General features: G+C 40.9%; 2 protein-coding genes across 8 annotated transcripts in view; both read left to right on the top strand.

Moving 5' to 3' along the window:
* Window positions 1-14,975, top strand: part of LOC111868879 (transient receptor potential cation channel trpm) — a 77,282-nt gene extending 62,307 nt beyond the window's left edge. For all 7 annotated transcript variants that reach the window (XM_023859934.2, XM_023859933.2, XM_023859937.2 and 4 more), the window contains 5 exons: window positions 4,619-4,830; window positions 8,504-8,680; window positions 12,209-12,331; window positions 12,550-12,707; window positions 12,791-14,975. In XM_023859934.2, coding sequence (XP_023715702.1) covers window positions 4,619-4,830; window positions 8,504-8,680; window positions 12,209-12,331; window positions 12,550-12,707; window positions 12,791-13,856 — 1,736 coding nt within the window. In that variant the 3' untranslated portion in view covers window positions 13,857-14,975. The remainder of the gene's footprint in view (window positions 1-4,618; window positions 4,831-8,503; window positions 8,681-12,208; window positions 12,332-12,549; window positions 12,708-12,790) is intronic.
* The window catches only part of LOC111868881 (uncharacterized protein PFB0145c), a 63,826-nt gene continuing 51,771 nt past the window's right edge, over window positions 12,857-24,911 (top strand). The window contains exon 1 of the mRNA XM_023859947.2: window positions 12,857-12,937. The gene's annotated coding sequence lies outside the window, so the exon portion shown is untranslated. The remainder of the gene's footprint in view (window positions 12,938-24,911) is intronic.

Below are 24,911 nucleotides of genomic sequence, written 5' to 3'. Positions count from 1 at the left end.
ACAATGCATATTATATTTCTGTTATTATTGATTTTGGGAATAGATTGGGTGGTTTCATAGTTCTGACATATTCTCTCAGAACTGAGTCACATCCAGCAGAAACACAACAGTATACCATTAATCAGATCCTACAAGTGTTATCACCAAACAGTGCAGCATGTAGATGATAATTTATCAGGCACTTCGAGATTGCTTCTGAATGAACTTGACATGCATTATTATGTAAACCACTTAAGCAGTGGAGCAGCTGCCACTCCAAAATCACACCAAATATAAAGGGAATTATACAGAATACCAATAATGCAGAAGTCTTCAGTAGTGTGTTATACATGGTGTCCTAAAAACAACTTATACCTTCATTTATTTGGAGTAACAAAACGTTCCTTGAAAAACTAATTGCCCACTTTCCTTTGATATGACAAGGATCTCATAGAAAAGGATGCCTACAACAATTCTTTGCTGCCATGGGAATGTGTTTACTGAGCTGTTGCCTAGCAGTGATAGTGGGTTACACAGACTCATAGACTGTCCTTTGATATGACATGGAACACAGAGAAAACAACATTTTAAACAGTTCTTCTGTTGTTCTGTATATTTATTGCTGTAGGAAAATGTTTGCCAAATGCCAAACCTAAAAAAAAAATAGGGGGTTGTACATTTTAATGCAGTGTGAGAAGGTGGCTGAGCCCTTCTTGAGAAGCCACCAATTGTGCACCTACTCAAGAACTTCCCTAGCATTTTATGGAACCCAAAGGTTCATTACCATGTTCACAAGAGCCCTCCACTGTTCCCTATCCTGAGCCAGATCTATCCAATCCATGCCATCCCATCCTGTCTCTCTAAGATCCATTTTGATATTGTCCACCCACATATGCCTTGGTCTTCCCAATGGTCTCTTTCCACCTGGCTTTCCCACCAATATCCTACGTACATTCCTCTTCTCCCCAATTCGTGCTACATGCCCTACCCATGTCATCCTCCTTGACTTGATCATTCTAATTATACTTGGAGAAGAGTACAAATTGAAGCTCCTCATTATGTAGATTTTTCTCAGTCTGTGTTCCTCCCTTAATGTCAGAGACCAAGTTTCACACCCATACAGAACTACAGGCAAAATATTAGTTTTGTATATTCTAATTTTTATGCTTTCGGACAGCAGACAAGAAGACAAAAGTTCCGGACTGAAAGGTAGCGAGCATTACCCGAATTCAGTCTCTCTTAACCTTAACGTCCGAAATGCCTCGATCAGGCCAGTGATGAGTATGGTCGTTCTGGCCAAAGTACCCCGATTTGGGCAGTCGGTCATTTAAACTCAGCTAGCGGAAGTGTGCTCACACTCTGCTAGTTGAAGCATATGCACAATCATAAATATTTATTTTTAAGTATAGTAAAATTCAATATACATACTTTTTTGTTGTTATTTGCTTGATGTATATACATATTTCAACCCCTGTGTCATCTAACTGAATCTTGCCTTTGTGTAATACTCCTTGAAGCACCCGAGAAAACACAGTCCCATGTCACATATCATACATTTCAACTGCCTTTCAATTTCATCATTTTGCAAATAACATTTCATTACCATTGTATGCTAAAAGGAAACTACACTATTCAAATTCACTGGGAACTCACAGAAAACTGAGTGCACTCTGTATCTCAGCTGAGATGCAAGCGTTTGGTTGCAACCATAGAAAGGGCAATATTCTCTTGCAGCTGCAATGGCAGGGCTTGGTACTGAATTAGGAAACATTGAATATACCCTGTAGCCTTTCTAGAAAGGCCATTTCCACTTTTCTGTCCTTTGGTCAAAAGACTGGGATATCTGAAAGGTGTAACAAAGACTTGAATCTTGGCAGCTGAGAACCAAATGACTTTATTGCTTCCAGCTGTTTTATGGCACCAGAGAATGTGAAAATATTTCAAGTGTTACGAGCAGGAGTGATTTTATAATGCAGAACTACTATGTGAAGAACTATTTTTACAGTACACATCATAATAAAATAAAATAAAATAATAAAAAATAAAAGTAGTTTATAACTTCTTGTTTACATATTTTCAAATTTTACAATATAATATGTGGCACTGTGTTCTTTTCTGATAAAAACAAAGTTAATGACATTCATTTATCAATAAAATTGTATAAGATACTGTATTTTCAAATACAGTGCAAGTGCCCTAACAGGAAAGGGAATTTAAACGCAGAGTGACAACAGGTATTTAAACATGCACCAGCAGTGGGCATTTAAATAAAAACCTCATCCAGCTCAAGCTACCACTATTTCAATAGTCTGACATTTAAAGGTTGATTTCCTTCTAAATCAGGTTTTGATTTGTTATCGTCATTCCCAAATATCTCAACTGTGCTACATTTCCAAAGCATCTGTTGTATATCTTTATGTCATGATTTTGCCCTGCATTCTGGTGATCAGACAGCAACATATACTTAGTTTTCTCTGTGTTTACTTCTAGACCAACCTCCTTACTTGTGTCAGTTAAAGTTTGTGTGTTTCTCTTCATGGTATCTATATTATCACCCAACAGATTCACATCATCAGCATAGACTAACAGCTGATGTGTCCCATTTAATTTCCATCCCACCTGGATTTTCTGGACCTTCCTAATGGCATACTCTAAAGCAAAGTTGAAAAGAAGTGGCAATAAAGCACCTTTGTTTTGGACCATTCTGGATAGGAAAATTATCAGACAAATGTTTAACTACAATTCTTTATTGGAGTCCATCATAACACAACAACATAACGGTCAAGGTTCAAATTACCTTAGCTACACGTTTCAGCTTTTAAAGCCTTCATCAGGCAAACACATGATTACGATATTCATAATTAATATTAATGTATTTATAAATGCTGCTTGCTTGACTAGCATTTATAATTTTCATTTCGTCCATCCTGTTGTGTTATTATATACAATTCTTTATTGGAGTAAGTCATAACACAACAACATAATGCTCAAAGTTAAAATTGCCTTGGCTACATGTTTTGGCTTTAAAAGACAATTTTAAGCTCGACCGTTATGTTGTTGTGTTACGACGGACTCCAATAAAGAATTGCATATAATAATACAACAGGATGCATGAAATGAAAATGTTTAACTGTACAAACTTTCCCATATGTTTCATTTAAACACATTTTAATCAGCCTGACTAGTTTCATTGGTACCCCAAACTCTTATCAGAATATTGTACAGTACTTCCCTAATTTTTTAATCATAGGCTGCCTTGAAGTCTACACATATCTGATATACTGCCTTATTGTGCTCCTATTTTCTCTCCAGTATCTGACAAATGCAAAAGATCTGATCTGTAGTTTATCTGTTATGTTGAAACCCGCACTGATGATCCCCAATAATTTCATCTGTGTATGGATTTAACCTTGAGAGATGAATAGTGAATAAAATTTTGTATGAAGTTGATAGTAGTGATCTTCTTCTTCTTCTTCTTCTTCTTGTATGGCGCAACAGCCCGATGTCGGGCCTTGCCCTCCCTTATCGAGCCCCTCCATTCCTCTCTATCCTGTCCAGTTCCTTACTACCATTAGCTTCTTTGTAACTTCTTCCACCGCATCTATCCCTCTAGTTCTTGGTTTCCCAGCACGTCTCCTACCACCTATTGTACTATATAATATTTTCTTTGGGATACGCTCCTTATCCAATCTCTGTACATGCCCAGCCCATTGCAAGCTTTTAAGATTTATTGTCACTGAGATCTCTGCCTCCTTATATAATTTGTATAACTCTTTATTATATCTTATTCTCCATATCCCATTCTCTTTTATTGGTCCACAAATTCGTCTTAGGATTTTCCTCTCGAAAGAATTGATGACTGATTCCTCTTTCTTGTTTAGCATCCAACCCTCACATCCATAATAAAGCACTGGTCTTATCATTGGTTTATATATTTTTGTTTTAATCGCTCGGTGTATATCCTCTGATCTAAACACTGATAGAATTATTCACTAGTTTTAGTCTTCTTGTTATTTCGTGATTTTCCTCTCCATCGTTGTGGAATAGTCTTCAACTATTTCTATCCCGTCCCCTTCCTTAGTGATATCTCCTGATAATTACTGCTGTAAGAGAGGTTAGTGTGTGTCACCATCGTGTGTACTGTATGACCCAAGTAGCCATCTTGTCTTCTGCGAATGTTTACGTCCAGGAAGGTGAGGTGGTTGTCTGTCTCAGTCATCATGTTGAACTGGATGTTGTGTATGAACAGGGTGTCTAGGAAAGCCTTTCCCATCTACGGGCTAGATCACAGATATGTTATCAGTGTAGTAAAACCAGCAGCAAGGCTTGTAGTCAGTTACATTGAGGGCCTCCTGCTTGAAGTCCTCCTTGAAGATAATGACAATCACAGGAGACAGCATTGAACCTGTAGCTGATGCATTATTTTGTTATAGAACTGGCCATTCAAACAGAATTGTGAGGACATCTTAACATTATTTTCAAGGGGCTTGGTATGTCATTGAATTACTGACATAGCAGGTTAAGTGCATAAGTGAGTCTATTGTTGAAGACACAGTGAAAAAAATAAATTGCCTGAAAAATATCTGATGAAATTGTATGCTGCAGATAGCACAGAATGAGTGATGCTGATTTGTTTCAGCTCTTGAGCTCCTGGACTATTGTTACAAGCAGCGTGTTGACCAGGCTAAACAGCTGTTGACATGTGAACTGCAGAACTGGAGTAAAGAAACTTGTTTGAATCTGGCAGTAGCAGCCAATCACCTTGCCCTGCTTGCTCACCCTTGCAGTCAAATGGTACTTGCTGACCTCTGGAGGGGTGGTTTATGCACTCGCAAGAGTAACAATCTGAAGGTATGATTTCCAAGAAACTATTTAGAAACTTAGAAGGTCAAATACAACAGTGATATTCAAAGAAGTTATATATTTATGTAACTGTTTTTTAAATGGCATCTTGTGTTCAGTGAATAAATTGTACTATGGTACCACTGCTTGCATAGTTGACATGCATAGAATTGCAAAGTTACTTGAATGTCACTCTACCTGCCTTTGCAGTTGTAATTAAATGGAAGTACATCCCTGCTCTTTAGGTTTTATTTTATTTTTAGGTCTTCTTTGGTGTATATTGATAAATAAAATGCATTCCTGGTGAAATAGCATAAGGCTGCCACTGTACACAACAGGACATAGCACAGCTTACGAACAAACTTTAAAATGTCTCAGACATGTGGTACAACTCTTTGGACAGAGTTCCTCACCACCCTCTGGAAATTGATAAGACAGCAGTTGATTAATATGAATGACTGTTTTTGCTAATCTGCTTTTACCTGCAACGAAATTTTCAGTTTGAGAAAGGAACAATTTGGCAAAGAGTGCTGTTGCCATGTAGTGAAAGTCTTTTATCTCTACATCTTTCATGATTGGAGGGCAATTTCCTGTTAGTGTTATGTTGACACTATTCATTTAGAGTGAAGGAAACTGATAACACAAAGTTTCTGAAGTTTTTAATGATGGTGTGACACTGTACAGTTTTTGTAACAAGTTTCATTATGAAATGACCTGGAAATCACTGAGCATATTGGTGTAGCAGTAACACTTTAGACTTGTATTCAGGAGGTACTTTGTTTGAATCTGAACTGGGGCATAGATATTTTGACTGAGGGTGCTGTGGTTCTTGTCTCTCCTTTTGGGAAAATGCTAATATACTACTTCGGTTGGGCCGTAACTGCTTCCTTCCAAGTTCTTTAATGCATTAAGGTGGTACACAGCATACTGATCAGGTTTCTTTTATCCTCATTTAGACCTTTTCTGGTTTCTCTCAGCCTTTCCAGGTGAATGCTGAGATAGTATCTTCAAATACATCATGATTGCATAACTCTTAATCCTTCTCTTTATTGTCTGCATCATCTTTGGTGTCACAGTGGTTTATTTTTGTTTTTTGTTTTTTTTTTTTGCCATCAACACAACAGATTTTCACACAAACCAATTCAATATCATAAGTCCTCATGGAACCACTAAACAGGAACAACATTCAATAATAGGAGGAAAACATCCACACAAAAGAAGCATACAAGCGCACACTTCAAAGACAAAATAACCTCATCATGACACTACATAAGAAAATCATAAGAAATACATATAAAACTAGCAACAACAATTGTACACAAATAATCATTCATGACATAAAACTAACATTAACAATGAATCACAGAAGACATCATCACCCTCTAATATACAAGCATCACATAAACTCACATTGCAACGATGAGACACAGATGAATTGAATTGAATTGAATTGATACTAATTTCAACAATTTTAGGCCTTAAGGTTAACTNTATTATCTTTGCTGTATGTGCAATAAGACTTATTGTGCGATGGTCTAACTATAATATAAAAAATAGAAACATGTGTTATGATGAGATGTAGAAATCAACAGATGTTTAAATAATATTAATATGGATGCATATTAGAACAATTCAATAATAAACACGTATTTAAGTAACTGCCTGATGATGATCCAAACATGGGTCAAAATATCTATTAAGACACTAAATGAAACCAGTGTTACTACTCTTAATCCTTACCTAATCATCATTCACTATCATCATCCCATCTCATCTGATGCTACGTAATGTATGAAGGTGATACTGCATTGTTAAATAACCTAAGACTCAATCAATCAATTTGCCTTTCCAAATATCCTCATGAAAATTACGGTATTATAGGATGTGGTGCTGTACACATAGTATCACACCCCAGAAGACTGTAGTCTTCATAATCACTGCCGTGAGCACCGTAAATCTCTTAGGTATTGTCACATTTTTATAGCTTCAACAAACAACCATATCAATACTGATTTTATATCTTCGTGGTGCTTTGCTGTAGATTTTAATTCAGCTCTTCTGTGTTTGCACCTTATGTATGTGGGCAGTGTTATCAGTGTTTTGGAAGTGCATGCTATTTCCATATTCAGGGTCAAAGTGTGTTGATTTTTGTTTTCAGCAAAGCATGGGAAGAAGATTAGGAGGAGTACCACTTGTAGTTTTGTGTTGTAGTTCAGTCTATGGCGCTGTAAAAGGCCATTTAACTGCATTTTTCCTTAGTCATCATCCCAACAGGCAACACCCCAACTGACCGACCAACCAACCAGCACAACCAAACCAACTCAACAAGACCAAATCTACTACACTCAATCCAACTAAACCAAACCACACCAACCAATTAAACTGGCCTGACCAAAGCAGTGAACCAAACCGATCAATTCAACTAATCACATCACACCAACCCATCCTCTCCCCCAGAGGCCCTAGATGCATCACCATTCTGTGTGGCCGTTGCTTCCCGTACATGGTGAATCCTATGCTTGACAAATAATGAACTCCCCACCAATTTTCACACCACTCAACCCAGCTACATTATGTCTGCTAAGCAGTTGAATGTGTGACTGCTTGGAAACACAATTGGCGGTGGTTTTGGTGTACTGTGTGGGTAGTTTTCAACTTTCCCTGTCCTCTGTCCATGTTGGCACAGATGAGCTTCAGCCCTGTTCTTCCCCCCATGGGTCATTCAAATCAAAAACCTATACATATAAGTCCAAAAGTCATGAGCACATTTATTTTATATTACTGCAAAGGTACATGCACCAAAACGGATCCTCTCTTCAGATACTGGAGATGTCCTCTCACTGTTTTATGGTATCTCAAGAAAATACTTTCCAGCATTGCACAAGCTGTAGTATAAATCTGTTTCATCATTTCATAATCATGTGTGTATGTTTTGCTTTACTGCATTACTGTTTCCATGGTGCTGGCCCCTCATGGAGCTATGATACTGGAAGGTAGACTAATCAGTGAATACATTGTTAAGTGGAAAAATTTGAACAAGATTAGTCATGACCCTAATTTCAGGTCTGTCCTGGCTTTCATATAGAGGGACTAACAAAAACCACAACAAATCTGAATTAGGGTAGCAAGTGTCCAGGCCAAGGGAATACAAGACTGAAGCATTACTGCTTGAGCCATTTGCTCGACCAAGACTTACTTATCCAACCAAACCAAGGCAGCAGTACCTGGTGGGTGCTATAAAGCCGTGTTCATGGATTAATGCATAATAAATTGAAGACAGTTGCAGTGCAAGGGTCTTTAAATCCCACCCTTTCAATCTCATGTAACATTCACACGTAGTTTTCCCTGTGCTTAACTAATTAAACACTACACCATGAAGGCATATGGGGGAGTGGATATATAGATCCATATTTTCTTGACCTCAGCACTAGCTGGAGGTGAGTAGTCAGCTTCATGCCCCTGCCGCTTTACCCCCAGAGAAAGAGCCCCTGGTGCCCATTGGATAGATGGCTGGTGGACCCCAGAGTAGGACTGGATGATGTGGAGAAAGGAAAATGCTAACGGGGCTCAATTTCTGAACACTTGGTTGCCAAGCCCATAGCCAATCGCTATACTGACTGTGTGGTCCTGGCTTTCCATAACATTCACACATTCTAACTGAAAGAAAATTTGGATGTTGTAGGTGATCTTTGGATTGCTGTGTCCATTCTACATTCCAAAACTGGAATTTAAGCTTGAAGAAGAGTTACAACTCTTGCCACAGGCTGAAGAGGAACATTTGGTTTATCTTGAGAAAGAACACAAGAGCACAGAGGGGCAATCTACAGACAATCATCATAACACGGTTGCAGATGCTGAGGTAGGCTTACAGCAAGAATGCATAGAGAATAAGAACTGCTGCCAACATTAGACAGTATCATGACTTTCTGAAGTTGATTGGTCCTACCTGGCCATCTGAACAAAGTACTTTATTGTTTACAAATGTGTGCAGGAATGTTTGTGGGTTTTATCTGATTCTTCAATTTTTTTTTTTTTCAGAAAATACAAACTTATTTAAAAAGATATAGTTTAGCTATGTAAAAATATTACCAGTGTTAGTTTGTACTGTGATAATTTTAAAATGAATGTGATTACTGGGACAAATCAGAACTTGATTCAGGAAGAAATTAAGAGGAAATTGAACTCAGGTAATGCTTGCTACCATTCAGTCCAGAAACTTTTGTCTTCTCGTCTGCTGTCTAAAAACATAAAAATTAGAATATAGAAAACAGTAATTTTGCCTGTGGTTCTGTATGGGTATGAAACTTGGTCTCTGACATTAAGGGAGGAACGTAGACTGAGGGTGTTTTAGAACAGGATGTTGAGGAGAATATTTGGACCAAAGAGAAATGAAGTGACAGGAGGTTGGAGAAAACTGCATAATGAGGAGCTTCATAACTTGTACTCTTTTTCAAGTATAATTAGAATGATCAAGTAAAGGACGATGAGGTGGGCAGGGCATGTAGCACGAATAGGGGAGAATAGGAATGCATGTAGGATATTTGTGGGAAAGCCGGAAGGAAAGAGACCACTAGGAAGACCAAGGTAGATGTAGACAATTTTAAAATGGATCTTAGAGATGCAGGATGGTGTGGTGTGAATTGGATTGATCTGGCTCAGGATAGGAACCACTGGGGGGCTCTTGTCAACATGGTAATGAACCTCTGGGTTCCATAAAATGCTGGGAAGCTCTCAAGTAGCTGCATAATTGGCAGCTTCTCAAGAAGGGCTCAGTTCCAAGAAGTTTGTTAGTGATTACTGGGGCTATCAGCTATATTATTGCACAGGTAGATCTTGATCTTCTGAAAAGAGACTTTCTGATAGATGTAAAAATCGTTAAGTCAGTATAAAAGTGAACCGAGTAAATATATCCAAAAAGAAGAAAAACAAAGGAGAACAAGAGAAAATATCAAATGATATGTGGAACCCCAGTGAAATTCTGGATTGTTTTAATACAATAAGACAAACAGTTCTTTTAGCCCTGCTGTTATTTAATGTCACTGTGGCTCAGACATATTTAGAAACATTGATTCATGGTGGTCTGTTTGGATGAAGTGTTTTGAGGGGTGGATATTTCCATGCATTCTCAAACCAAGCACTAGACTGAGGTGAGTGATCAACTTCATACCCAAGGAAAATGGACTTGGTATACATTGTCTAGTAGGCTGGGTAGATTCGGGTTATTGTTTGGGCTTGTAGAGAAGAAGAAATTATCTTTCCCTGTCCAGAATTGGATCCCAATTTCTTGGTTGATGAGCCCATGGCCTAGTTGCTATACAGACTGCACTATCCAGACCTCCTTTCATTTAACAATATAAAAGGTATTGTTAAATTAAACAGAACTAAGATATTTAATATTTGATATTGGAGAAGGGACAAGGAAGAAGTTAAATCTATGTTTCATTTTGGACAGTAACTTTGTGACTGTTGAGTTTGAACTTTCAGGCAACACAATATACGTATAGATATAATATATTGTAGCGTGTTTGGGTATGTCATGCTACAAATAACTCTACGCTGTATTAAATATAGTGAATCTTTATTGTAATTCACTTGCACACTTGTTCTTCACTGATACAATCACACGCTTTACAATCGTGATCCCTTGCAGTATCACAGTTACCGCTTACAGTATTTCGGCCAGTACATCTGTATCTCTAGGCGTCTATCGCGAGACTCGTCTGTCTCTCCTCAAAGCTGGACTTTTATAACCTCGGCGGTTGCTATGCATTGGACCTTCTGTTGTCTATCACCGGGGAAACGCTGCTTCGTTGATTCTGCAATTCCTACACAATGGTCTATCCTAGCGTTTCCACAGAAGTGACTCTTCTGGATTCCAAACACGTTACAATATTTAAACTTTTACAGAGCCTGAAAACTTTAAAATGCATGCTGATGGCCGAAAGGCTAAAATGTACTGTAAACTTTTAGTGCATAGTAATGTAATGGAGTTGATCAACGCGTTGCCAGGCAACAACTTTGCAAACACGGTCCAACACGCAAGAATAGAGGAAGCTGTGTTTTCTGTAGAACTGACTGATGCACCAGAAAACTGGCTGGATAGTGGTGATGTGATATGTGTTTACTGTAGGTCCATGTCCATTCTGCACGTATATGAGTAAGAGTGAAAGAATTCATTCAAGGCAGTTATGAGTAGTAGTAGCCGCAGAAGCATGTAAATAAGAGAATAGCAGTAGGCTGGAGGAGTACATCAGTTACAAGTTATGAATGAGTAGTGGCAGCAGAAGCATGCAAACAAGGTGATAGCAGTAAGCTGGAGGAGTACATCAGATGCATACATCAGTAGTGGCAGAAGTGTGCAAACAAGGTGATAGCAGTAACCTGGAGGAGTACGGAGGTTATGAGTTACAAGTAGTAGTAGTGGCAGAAGCATGCAAACAAGCAAGCACATTCCTGGTAGGAGATAGGGACTGGAAGTTTGTAGTTGAAGAAGATTTAGAAGTCGGCCTGTGAAGACTTGATGTGTGATTAGAAGACTTTATTTATGTGTAGTGGGAACATTCCCACAGCGTCTGGCAGACAATCATCACCCCTTTCAGAAAGTGCCAAACAGGCAGCTGTGGCCAGAGGGACGCTGATATTTTTATAAATCCATGAAGACCAGTGCAGACAGACTGAAGAGAGTAGTGTGGAGTGATTGTAAATTGTGTAAAGCAACAATAGTGTAATAATTATTTGTAGTTACGGACTGTAGGTTGTTAATGAATCCAATTATCTATCTGAACCCCGTTTTTAGTCACTGATACATGCAGCAGTATATTTATGCATAGATTGTGTTGACAGAAAGCAAACTAATAAGAAAATAACAAATTTAAACCTGTGAGCAGAGAGAGAAGTAAAAAAAAATGTGTTGTGGGATAAGAAGAGGAAACAAATTCTAAAAGGTGAATTAACATAGAAGAGTTAAGAGATGAACAAAATTTACATAATTGTTTTGACTTTATTCATGATTCTAAAGAGTATATACTACAAAAAGAGTCATAAGAGAACTTTTAGTTTCAATGGAAGTGTAAGTAGGTATATATGAATGTCTAAAAGAATTCAGATTTTCACAACATATTTCCAGCCTTCAGGCAAGCATATGGGGTTTGTTTGTTATGATTGTGCACACTCATATATAGCATCAATGAACACTGCCAACAAGTTGCACAGTTCTATGGAACATATTGTATAGTCATTTGCCAATAATATAAGTATTGTAAAAGCTGTATTTAAAATAAAGTGTCAAAGTTTTATTGATTACAGAATCATGTGCAGTGACAGGTTTTCTTCCAACACTGGAAATATTTGTGCCATAAGATTCTGTGACTGTGTCCTTTTGTTACAGTCTTTAATTTATAATGAGAGCCATAACACGAGGAATGCTAATAGGAACAACCGACCCTTAAGTCTGGGAGAGAAGCTGTATGCATTCTATACTGCACCAATAACGAAGTATTGGGGACACTCAGTAAGTGACTGACCTTCTGCTAAACACTCCCTGCTTCATTTGAGTTATATGGTTTAACAGTGAATTGATTATATATATATCTTTATTTTTTTAAACATTGTATGAGTTGGAGATAAACATACAAATTTTATTTATGTTTGATTCTTCTCAGATCTGTTAATATTCAGTCAGAATTCATATTTGAAATAATGAATATAAAAAGAATTATTGCCTTTCAGATTGCATATATTGTCTTCTTGATGACTTTCTCATACACGGTGCTGGTGAAAATGGAAAATAAACCTTCATGGCCGGAGTTGTACACTATCATCTATATATGTACACTGGCCTGTGAGGAAGTACGAGAGATTTTATCCTCAAAACCAGTTGCTCTCAGGTATGACACTGTTCATTTCTTACTTTTATGCTCTTAATTTTAATATCCTATGCATGTTCTCATCATGTTTTCTGTTATTTCAGACAGAAGCTGTCAGTATGGGCACAGCATTGGTGGAATCCTTGTGAAGCTGTTGCCATCATATTCTTCTTCATAGGGTTATTCTTGCGTTTGCACCCGTCCTCACTACATGATGGTCGCCTTATTTTCTGTGTCAATATTGTCTTCTGGTTTGTTCGTATTCTGAAGATTCTGGCAGTGAACAAGTACTTTGGCCTACTTGTTACAATGATGGGCAAAATGTTACTGGACACAAATAAATTTATGTTCATCATCATTGTGATATTGTTGAGTTTTGCAACATGTCACCGGTCAATTCTCCACCCAAACAGAGAACCAAGTTGGGCTTTCATTCGGGAGATGTTCTTCAAGCCATACTTCATGCTGTTTGGTGAAGTATTTGCAGAAAGTATTCTTCCTGAATGTGATAAAGACACTGATTTCATGACATGTCAGATAGGTCGCTGGTTTTCTTTTGTCCAAACAGTAATATACCTTTTTGTGTCCAACTTTATTATCATCAATGTTCTTCTTGCGCTCTACAACAACAGATTTGATGAAGTGAGTGCTGTTTCACGCCAAGTTTGGATGTTCCGGCGTTTCAGAGTTGTGATGGAGTATGAAAAGAAGCCTGTACTTCCTCCACCACTAACTGTTTTCTGCCATGTTTTTCTGTTGTTCAGACATTTCCACCATAAAGTGCATGGGACCGAAGCATCATATGACAATGACTTGAAACTATTTTTGGACCATGATGTCCAGGTATGTCTTGGTGATTTTGAAGAAGAGTGCCTGGACAGTTACTTGGAAGAGCAAGAAACAAAGTTACACAGGTCAAATGATGAGTGCATCAGGAACACAGCTGACAAAGTAGACAACCTCTATGAGAAAGTAAAAGATATTAGCCAGGAACGTAACAATCTAACTTCAGATATTCAAGGAATTGAGGTCCATATTAGAAAACTAGGTGGCCTCACCAATCAAATGTTGTCTCACTCAGCAACTATCCATCGATTTATGGGGACTAATGTACAGGAACCTTTGTCCATATCAGGCTTACCAGATGCAGATTGGGTTGTAAGGGAATAAGACTGTCTGGCAACAGGTTTGATGATAAGAAGGCTTTGTAAAGAACATGTGATTATTCAGAAAATATTCACATTCTGCCAGTGTTCAGCAGGGATCAGAGAAGATCTAAGCATTCCATTATAGAAGACAGACTGATTCATTTATGTTTGTGAAGGTATGCATATGCAGTCCACAGATGTACATATCTGCATATTCGAGGAAGGAGAATATGAGGAAGAAGGGGAAGGTGAAATTTCAGACCTGTCATGGGCAATAAGGAAGAGGATATGACACCAGCTTGCAAAGGAGATGAGCATGTCATAAAACATTCACTTAGAACCAGTTGACAGACATTCAGAAAGCACTGGAAAATAAACAAAATCGCACAAGTTTTTCAGGAACAACTCTTGAAATTGGTAAGGATTATGAAAAGTGCAGTATAATGCGAGGCCCTCCTGCATTGAGAAGGCAACAAACAGATCATCAAGATGAATTCTGAACCAGAAAAGAACCACATACACCCAGATCACTGTCACAAGCCTCCCCAAAATCAACATACATTAGAGATGTCTGACCTTGAGAGATTCTTTCTCGGAAAACAAGTGTTCGTAAGACACTGAGCAAATTGAATATGACTTTTTGGGAGAAATTGCTGATGAAGAGGATGCTGCAGAATAGAGTGCCCTATCTCTCAAAATAAGCAGTGAGCCACCTAAGTTCTGTTTCACAGCAGGTGCATTGAAGTAAAGGATTTTCTCACTCATGGCCACAGTATCTGCCAGCCATCTTTGGCATTGACAGTGATTCACAGCAGGTGCAGGTTCCTTGCACAAGGTCTGGACTTGTGCAGGCATCAAGCCCAGGGACCAACACAACAAGGCTCATGCCCATTTGCTGATTTATGAAATACTTCCTGTGTCAGTAATAGTGCACCTCGGTGATACAGTAGTCACCATATCAGTCCCCTGATTGTTCTGATAATGGAAGCCAGAATTTTCTGGCTTAATATATGATACTCCATAAATAATAATAACATGTAGTTAATCTGTGTTTCACATGTAAATCTCACGTTTCCATGATCTTAGTGACATGGTTACAAAGTAGACATAAAAAAGTTTTAATCACTAAAAAAAAAAAAAAGAAATGCCACACAAGTTGGGGCAGTAGTATGTATATATAACTTGTATGAATTTTCTTGGCTGAATAGATTGAAAATTAGTAAATTGTCATCTCATAAGTATGTGGTGTTATGTGAAATATTCTTTTCAGTATCATAAATATTAAAGTATTTGAATTTCACTCTCTCGATCATTTTTCATGTCTGATTGAAACCAATTTCAGAGGATTTTGAAAGTGTTATGTCATAAAGATTAACAGAGAACAACAAGAAATGAGGTTCCCATGATAGTGTGCGCACGTGCACGCGCGCATATGTGGGCACATAAATGGTGGGCCATAGTAATCTGACCCTTGCACTGCAACCATCACTGATCTATTGTGCTTCCCCTTTGATGAATTCTTTATTAATCCTACACTTCAGATTAAATGTAGGACCCTATTTATGGGGGCATCATAATAGTCACTTGGTTCCAAGAAGTACTGGCCCAGGTGACAAAATCTTAAATAAGCTATGGCCTCACAATCACATAGGATATATGTGGCTGCTTCAACCTCTTCTACGTACCTTTCACAAGTGGATTCATCTGTCAATCCCAGTTTGAAAAAGTGTTGTTTAAGGTGACAGTGTCCTGTAAATAGTCCTATCACCCATCTTAATTGGTCTCTGTTTAGCTTCAACAGATCCTTCGTTCTTCTGGAAGAGGGCCCTGGTATAAATCTCTTTGCCTATTTGAGTTCACTTATGGCTTCCCAGAGTTTTTGTGATTTCTGTTCATCCAGTCCCTGACCGCTTTCTTGACAACTCAAGTTGAGATTCCGCAAGATGGTTCAGGTCCTGTGAGCTGATATTCAGATCCTGTTCTTCCCAATTGATCTGGTGGGGGTGGTAATGACGCCATCCTCAGTGAGGTTGGCCGAGCCATGGCTGTGTCTTTGGTGGGGATGTATCATAGACCAGGGATGTGTTGGGACACAGCTTTGGAGCACCCCCTCGTGGTACCGCCAGACAGTGACAGTCTTGGGGGTCTGGATCAGTATGACCTTCTGGGACTGGCAGCTGAGTTTCCATAAAGGGCGATGGCTATGAGACCGGAGCCCCCCCGCTGCAGCATAATGACTCTTGGGTGTCACTACAGTGTACCTGGGATGAATGCGGGAGAGCACTCCTATGGGGGTAGCTATGGCTATTTGAGTTGTCTCCCTAGAGTACCGGTAAGGTGCCGCAAGCCTTAGGGCTCAACACTCTAAAATGGTTTGACCAACCCATGTAGGGGGTGGGAGTGGGGAAGTTCAGAAGCAACCCCAGGGGCAATAAATCTCGTGTAGGATGCCCTGGTTGCAACCTCATGACTAACTCATATCACAATCCCATTTATCATCTGGGATACCCCTTTCCCCGCGAACAGACACTTTTGGTCCTGGAGGCATGTGAGGTTTGCATTTTACAGGACCATACCACCTAAGCCAAGGTGTGAGGCATCATGCTGAGGGCTACATGGCACTGGGGTGGAAATTAGCCAGTGTCTTGAACGATCCCTTCGGGGCACCCAGCAGCACCCCGTTGTATTTATGCCTTCCATCCATATGGGGTGCTGCGGGTGGTGACCCTTTAAATCCCCATAACTCGTGGAACCAAAATGAAAAGAACCAAACTAAAAACTGGTCGTAAGGACCTTAAAATGAAGAGGGACCCCCCTTCAAGGGGATCCCTATGGGAAATGCTTCAGCATGGGGCTGGAAGCTCTGGTGAACCATTGAGGGGCCCAGTTACAACCAGCAAACCTGCTGTTGAAATTTCAGACAAAGGCGACGATGAACCAGTGGTTCAAAATCCTGCCAGAGGTAAAATCAAAAAGTACTCTCCGGGGGGTCAGTAGTACTGACACATCACTGCAAGGAGCTAGTCTAACATACCTGCAGCAGGAGAAGGACTGGGACACCTAGTCTCTGGAGTAGGTGAACCCCATCTGGCGAAGGAAACTTTGTCTGGATGCACTAGACGGAAGTTAAAAAGGCAAGATCTGAGGCAAGCAAAGCAAGAACTGGGAGCAGTCAGCAACCAGGTAATGCAGGCTCATCCAAACAGGAAGAAACTCCCACCATCACCTTTAAAAGCCAAGGTTGGAGGGCAGTACCCCTACAGATACAGCCAGAACTCCGAAAAGGCCCAGGGACTTAGAAGGAGGCTCTGACCAATATAAAGGACACTTATCCTGAGGATAAGCTTATCAAAGAAGACCAAAATTCCATTCTGGAAGCATTGGAGGAGGTGTTACGTAGGACTCCAAAGGGAGAACTTCCACACCTGAAATCCTACAGACTAGTGAGAGGGGCACTTATCTATGTATGTGTCGACCAACAGTCTGGTCAGTGGCTCACCAATGCCATTGACAAACACAGGCTGGAATTAGGGGCCAGGCTGAAGGTTACTGATGCCAAGAACCTGCCCAAGCCTGTTAAAGTGGCTCTCCAGACTAGGGAAAAAATTGCCCTGAATCAGGAAGAGCTGCTGAAATGGATTGCAAACCTTAATCCAGGACTTCATACTGAAAACTGGAGGGTACTTGATAAGCAATCTGAGTCAAAAGGCCAAAGGCTCATTTTATTCATTGACCGGGACTCCTATACTACTATACAGAGGACCGGTTACAAAATATTTACAGGACTCTCACAGGGGACTGTTAAGGTGCTAGATGATCCTGAAGTTCAGCGCCGGGTAGAACCTGCGACAGATACTGTATCTTTTAACTCGGTCTGAGGAGGAAAGGGATGAGATACCCAACCCCTAGATGACCAAAGCAAAGACGATCTGGGGACCCCTTCACATGGAACCCAATCCGAGGATGGAGAGGGACATACAATGGAAATTGACCCCACCCCAATTGGAAGAGATCATGAAATTTCTTCAAATAAACTTACACTACAGCAAAGCTCTCACGGTAGCTCTGTGCCAACAACTAGCTGAGGGTAAGGCAGATATAGCACTTATTCAGGAACCTTGGTTATACCAGGGTCAAACAAGGGGCTTGACTAACACACGTGGAACAGTTTATTCTGCTGTACCCAGTAATAATGCAAGATCTTGTGTTTACATCGGGAAACATATTAATGCCTTGCCTTTGCAGGAGCTCCATTCTAGGGATACAACGGCAGTAAGGATAACATACCCGCATCGAGGAGGCAGCAAGGAGCTGATTGTTGCTTCAGTCTACCTTCCATATGACTCGGATGAACCTCCACCTACTAAGGAGATGAGGGACATCATAGACTACTGTTTAGCAGGAAGAAGGAACTCATTATTGGGTGTGATGCCAACGCGCACCACATATTGTGGGGGAGCACCGGCACTAACCCAAGGGGAGAGAGCCTTATGGAATTTCTGATGAATCTGAACTGGAATATTCAAAACGATGGTAACGAACCTACCTTTGTGGTTTGCAGTAGGAAGGAGGTTATTGATTTGACACTAGGGACAAATAACATAGAAAACCTGGTAAATAATTGGCATGTATCTGATGAGCCGTCCCTATTGGATCACAGATATATATATATATATATGTATGCTTTCAAATAAGTAACATTACAGTAGATCAAACTACTTATAGGAATCCTAAGAGAACAAATTGGGAGTCTTACAAAGACGAACTAAAGGTAAATCTAGAGACCATCTCGTGAAATATATGCACAATAAAGGATGCTGATAGATCCTTTGACCAGTTACAATGGACAGTTATCTTGTCCTTTAATCGGAATTGTCCAGCTAAGACCACTCGCGGACCAAGGAGAGCGCCTTGGTGGAATAACCAGCTGAGTGAGCTTAGAACCAAAACAAGAAGGCTGTTTAATACAGCTAAAAGAACAGGGCAGTGGGACACCTACAAGGAAGCCCTTACCTGTTACAACAAAGAAATAAGAAAAGCCAAGCGATCCTCATGAAGGAGGCACTGCCAGGAGATCAGTGATGTACCAGGAGGTACCAGACTCATGAGAATTATGGCAAAACAAGCAACTAACAAGGTTAGCACAATTAAGTTGCCCAACGAACAGTATACTCAAACACGAAGGGAGACACTTAATGAATTATTCAGGGTTCACTTTCCTGATTCAAAATTGATTGATAATTTGGACAACGGATAGGGTCAGAAAAACCTGGACACTTGCCAAATCAAGACAAACAGGGCAGACTGGAACCTGGCCAAAGTCATAATTAACCAATCAAAAATCAGACGGGCACTGCATACTTTTAGACCATTTAAATCAGCGGGAACAGATGGAATTGTAGGGGCATTTTTGCAGCATGGGGCAGAACTTTTAGTTCCACACCTATTTCGCATATATAGAGCCTGCATGGTATATAGTTTTGTCCCCATGGCCTGGAGGCAAGTTAATGTGACGTTTATCCCAAAGCCCGGGAAACTTGATTATACTGAGGCTAAGGCTTATCGTCCACTCAGCCTATCGTCTTTCTTGTTGAAAACGATGGAGAAAATAATGGATAGACATATCAGGGACGGGGCTTTGAGGACATATCTTCTACACCGAAACCAGCATGCCTACCAAACAGATAAATCTACCTAAAGGGCACTATATAATGTGGTAACATGCATAGAAAGTGCGATTGAACACAAGGATATTGCCTTAGCAGCATTCCTTGATGTAGAGGGAGCTTTTGATAGAACCTCATTTGATATAATCAAACAGGCAGCTGGAAAGCATGGCATAGAGCCTGCAATATGCAGGTGGACCAGTGCTATGCTGGAAAGCAGAACCATAGCTGCTACATTATCAGTAGAAACCCTGGGGACGTCGGTGTCTAGGGGTTGTCCGCAGGGGGGCGTACTCTCACCTCTGCTGAGGGGACTTAATGATAATGGCTGTTATAAAGTACGATATGCTGATGACATTGCAATCCTCATAAATGGAAAATTCCTTTCGACCATATCAGAGTGTCTTCAAACAGCTCTGTACATGGTCCAATGATGGTGTGAAAGAACAGGTCTTTCCATCAATCCCAATAAGATGGTAATTATACCGTTTACTAGGAAGAGAAATATAAAGGGCCTTAAGGAACCAACTCTCTTCAATAAGACAATCCAGCTCTCCAGTGATGTCAAGTACCTTGGTCTAGAATTAGACAAGGGACTGACATGGAAAAAGCAGCTGGACGAGGTTAATAACAAAGCCTATAAGGCTTTTTGGACATGCAGAAGCATGGTAAAACTTGGGGACTGCAGCCGCACGTTATGCATTGGATATACACTGCGGTTGTAAGACCTATAGTTACATATGGCGCCACAGTATGGTGACACAGAGTTAAACTCAAGACAAACAAGGCAGAACTTGGCAAATTGCAAAGGTTGGCTTGCTTAGGTATCACAGGAGCAATTCGAACATCTCCAACAGTTGCACTGGAGATACTCCTTGGACTCCTCCCACTGCATCTACAGTTGGAGGGAGAGGCCAGGGCAGGAATTTACCGTCTCCAGTGCAGTGACAACGGAAACCCAGATCCGATGGTTTCGGTCATGCATACATAACTCAGGACATGAAAAAAGATCCCATATTACAGATGGGGCCTGACAAAATGATACTGAGACATGTAAATGAAAAACCCTTCACAGTCAGATTTCCTGACAGGAGTGAATGTGGAGACGGGTTTTGGGCCAATAGAATAGTGGGACTGATCTGGTATACAAATGGTTCCAAGATAAATACGGGCACTGGAGCTGGTGTGTACTGCTATGGCACGAGACGGAAACTTAGTTTCAGCCTTGGGCAGTACACGACAGTATTCCAGGCAGAAGTATATGCCATTATGGCATGTATTATGGAGAATTTATATAGGAACTATAGAAATAGGAACATCTACATTCTATCTGATGGTCAAGCTTCACTTAAAGCGCTTGACAAACACCAGATGAGTTCAAACTTGGTCTGGGATTGCCACCAAACCCTCATGGAACTGGCAAAACATAACAGGGTACAACTGATATGGGAGCTGGGGCATGAGGGTATTGCTGGAAATGAAACAGCAGACCAATTAGCTAAGATTGGAGCTGAACATCCATTCATAGGACCTGAACCAGCCTGTGGCATCTCTATAGGAGTTGCCAGAGAGGCAATCAGGGACTAGACAAACATGCAACACAAGAAATACTGGGGATCTTAACTGGACTCAAGCAAGCAAAGGGACTCATACGAGGACCTTCTAGTAAGAGGGCGAAGGAACTGTTAAAGTTAAACAGGAACCAACTATGATGGGTGGTAGGACTACTTACAGGACACTGTCACCTCAAAGGACACCTGTTCAAACTGGGACTGAGTGATAGTCCCACTTGTGAGAGGTGTCAAGAAGAAAACGAAACAGCCACACATATCCTGTGTGAATGTGAGGCCTTAGCTTATTTAAGACTATGTCACTTGGGTGAATATTTTATGGAACCAAGTGACTATTTTGATGCCCCCACATACAAAATCCTGCTCTTCATTTGAAGCGCGGGACTGCTGAGGGGATAATCAATAAATGGGAAGCACAATAGACCACTATAGGTTGCGGTGCAAGGGCCAAAAAGGCCTACCCCTCATACATTCATTCATTCATTCCCAGTTGATCTGCCATTTCATTATCCACGGTACCCTCATGACCTGGCACCCATATAAGTTGAACCTTGTTATGTTCAGCCAGTTGTGTGAGGGATTGGTGGCAGTCCCAGACCTGTTTTAAGGTGATCTGGCATTTGACAAGTGCTTTAATTGGAGCTTGACTATCTGATAAAATATAATGTTCTTGTTTTTATAGTTTCTCTCTAGATTCTCAACTGCACATGCCTTAATGGCGTACACTTACGCCTGGAATACTGTCGTGTACCTCCCAAAGTGGTTCCGCCTTGATCCATAGCAATAAAACCGAGCTCCAGTGCTTATTTTGTGTTGGATCCATCTGTATACTAGATTAGTCCCCACTTTCTGTCAGGTTGAACCCCCTTTTTCCATTCACTTCTATCAGGGAATTGAATCATGAAGGGTTCGTCATAGACATGTCTCGGTATCAGTTTATCAGACCCCATCTGTAGGATGAGTTCTTTTTCCATGTCCTGAGTCATGTATGCATGTCCAAAACCTTCAGATTTGGGTTTCCATTGATTGTTGCAACATAATCTGTAATTTCCTATCTGGGCCTCCACTTCCACATGCAGGTGTAGTGGGGGGAGTTGAAGGTTGATTTCCATTGCAGCTGTTGGAGCTGTTCTCATTGCCCCTGTTATTCCTGAGCAGGCCATCCTTTGCAGTTTGCTAAGTTTTGTCTGACTTGTCTTGAGTTTAATTCTAGGCCACCATATAGTGGCAGCATAAGTCAATTTTCTTTTTTATTGCTAGTGGCGTGGGACTAAGTCCGTTGTACTGCAGCCACTTCTGGCCTATTGTACCAGCATCAGATGATAGGCGAGGGTGATTGTGGAACAATTGGTGGAATGAAGATTGGGAGGGGAAACCATAGTACTCGGAGAAAACCTGCCCCAGCGCCACTTTGTCCACCACAAGTCCACCTTGACCAGACCCGGGTACGAACCCGGGATGCCGTGGTGGGAAGCCAGTGACTAACCGCTTGAGCTATGGCGCGGCCAAGCAGCTTAGGTAACTATGGGTCTTACTACCACAGTGTATATCCAATATTTCACCTTTGGTTTCATTCCCCAAGTTTTCCCAAATGTGCCTCTGCATGTCCAGAAGACTTTATGGGCCCTATTGATAACCTTATCCAGCTGTATTTTAACTGCTGTCACGTTCGCCTACACATTTGGCTTCACTTTTAACTGGCTTCCCTTTTGTGGCTTCAAGCCCCACAAGTTTGTCGCCACCTTTGACTGCCCTACCTCGTGCTGCCGCGGCTGAAGTTGCTAGGCCGTGGCTGGTTCTGGCTTGACCAGGCTCCACCGCTTCTTCCGTTGAGATTACAGGGGGTTTGCATTTCAGGATGGGACCTAATGGTATGGGCGCCAGGAAACAGCTAGGGGGGGGTTGCGATTCATTGTAAATGTGGAAGGCGTGAGTGGGTGAAAGCTGGCGATGGGTTTGACTAGCTAGTGGCGGTGAGTCTCTCCTCAGGTCGGCTACGGGTCAGGCTCGGACAAGTGAGGGTGAAGCACCTCTAACCCTCACTGTATTCCTACAACACTATTGCTCTTCTTAAAGGCACTCGGATGTACAAATTCGCACAATCAGATCCAGTTTTGGCTTTCAAGCAGCTGGTGTTGCACTTGCACAAATTGCACATGATAAACTCAACTTACACCTGTCCACTTACGGATTAAGCCAAATCCCGGTATGAGTCTTTACGAGAAAAATGTGATACTTAGAATTTTCCTTTGGCGCGTGAGATGCGTGGTTTGCCTCCGCTAAGTTCGGAAGTTGATAGACGACTGAAAATCTTAAACTGGACTCTCGGCCGAGCCAGAGGTCCTAACTGCATTGTATCTGCCTATTCTCCTCTCCTCCTAATTTCCCTGATAGACTGATTCAAATAAGAGGAGTTGGCTTAATTTTGGTTCCGGCCAATGACCGATTGCTTTAGAGGGAATCTTGCCTTGAAAGACCAAATGGCGAAAGTGATAGCGATGCAACTTCTGAGGGGTTGCTAATGATCTCCTGGAACTCCCACCTTTGACTTACGGCTGGTAGAAACGGTCACTTCTCGAATTCTCAAAGTGGCTTGCCGCTGTAAGTCAAATTCTCAATTTCTAAAGAAGCTCAGTGGGGTTCCTTGAAGTATCATTTCTGCCCTCCTGGAAAATAACACCAGATGCTTGGACGCAAGGACTAGCAGATGTCCTTGTCCGCGCAAGTTTGGTCTATCTGCTCATCGCCTACTCCTTGTTCTGACTGTGTCTTAAACCTCTGTCTCTTCATAATTCTTATTGTCTACTCTATCAGCTACTGAAATGAAAAAGGGAGGGGAAGGATTTCAATGGTGCAGTTACAGTATTTTCCATGTCAGTCCCTTGTCTGATGTTATTCCAAGGTACTTGACATCACTGGATAGCTAGATTCTTTTACTGAAGAGGGTTGGCTTCTTGAGCCCCTTTACAGTCCTCTTCCTAGTAAAGGCTATAGCTACAGTATTATTTGGGTTGACAAATAACATAATTCCTGCACACCATTGTTGGATTGTGCTCGGGGCTGTTTATAAGAACTCTGACACTCTGAGGGAATTTCCCATTGATTAGAATTGCTATATCATCAGCATATCGTACCTGTGGGAACATCCAAGTCAAAGTCATGTTGCAACTGACGGTCAGTCTGCCTGTCTGTCTGTCTTGGTGTCGATCCCCAGGCCAGATATTTCTTTTTGAATGAAAGTTACTGTCTTGTCTACGTGGGGCGCCCTCTCTGACGAGAGGTCGGGTCTGTCATTTTGTCAGTCAGTCTGTATTATATGTCTACTGTCTGTATTTACATAAATTTACAATACACACTTATTTCTTACTTTTATGTACAATATATACAAGGCCTCTGTCAGTCCAGGCTCAGTACAGCAGATTACGCTCTATTTCCATTATTATTCGCTACCACGGCAGTCTAGTCACTTGAACGGTCGTATGCCTGACCGCCGCCAAGTTTAAGCCTCTTATCCTTTCCGTGGCGGGCTTCGCCTTGTCCGATGTTGCGAACATTCTCATGATTTTGTATGACTTCTGCTTGTTGCCTGCATAATTTTGTTATAAAGTGGGAACATCCCACATATGACGCTATTTCTATAGTGCTCACTTTTTCACCATCACGCGTGCTAACCAATCAAATTGCTTCCAACGTCCGCATTTATACAGCGCTTGCTGCTAGCCCGCATCCGCATCATTACGCGCGCTAGCCAATCAGCGCTCAGCAAATTTACGCTCCGCCATCACACTTGGTATAAAAAGGAGCAGCTCCAACCCGGCAGCATCGATTCGATTCAGATTC

This window comes from Cryptotermes secundus, unplaced genomic scaffold (assembly GCF_002891405.2).
Source record: "Cryptotermes secundus unplaced genomic scaffold, Csec_1.0 scaffold592, whole genome shotgun sequence".
Lineage (NCBI taxonomy): Eukaryota > Metazoa > Arthropoda > Insecta > Blattodea > Kalotermitidae > Cryptotermes > Cryptotermes secundus.
Note: the sequence above shows the minus strand (reverse complement) of the source record. Positions and strands in the feature narration are given on the sequence as shown.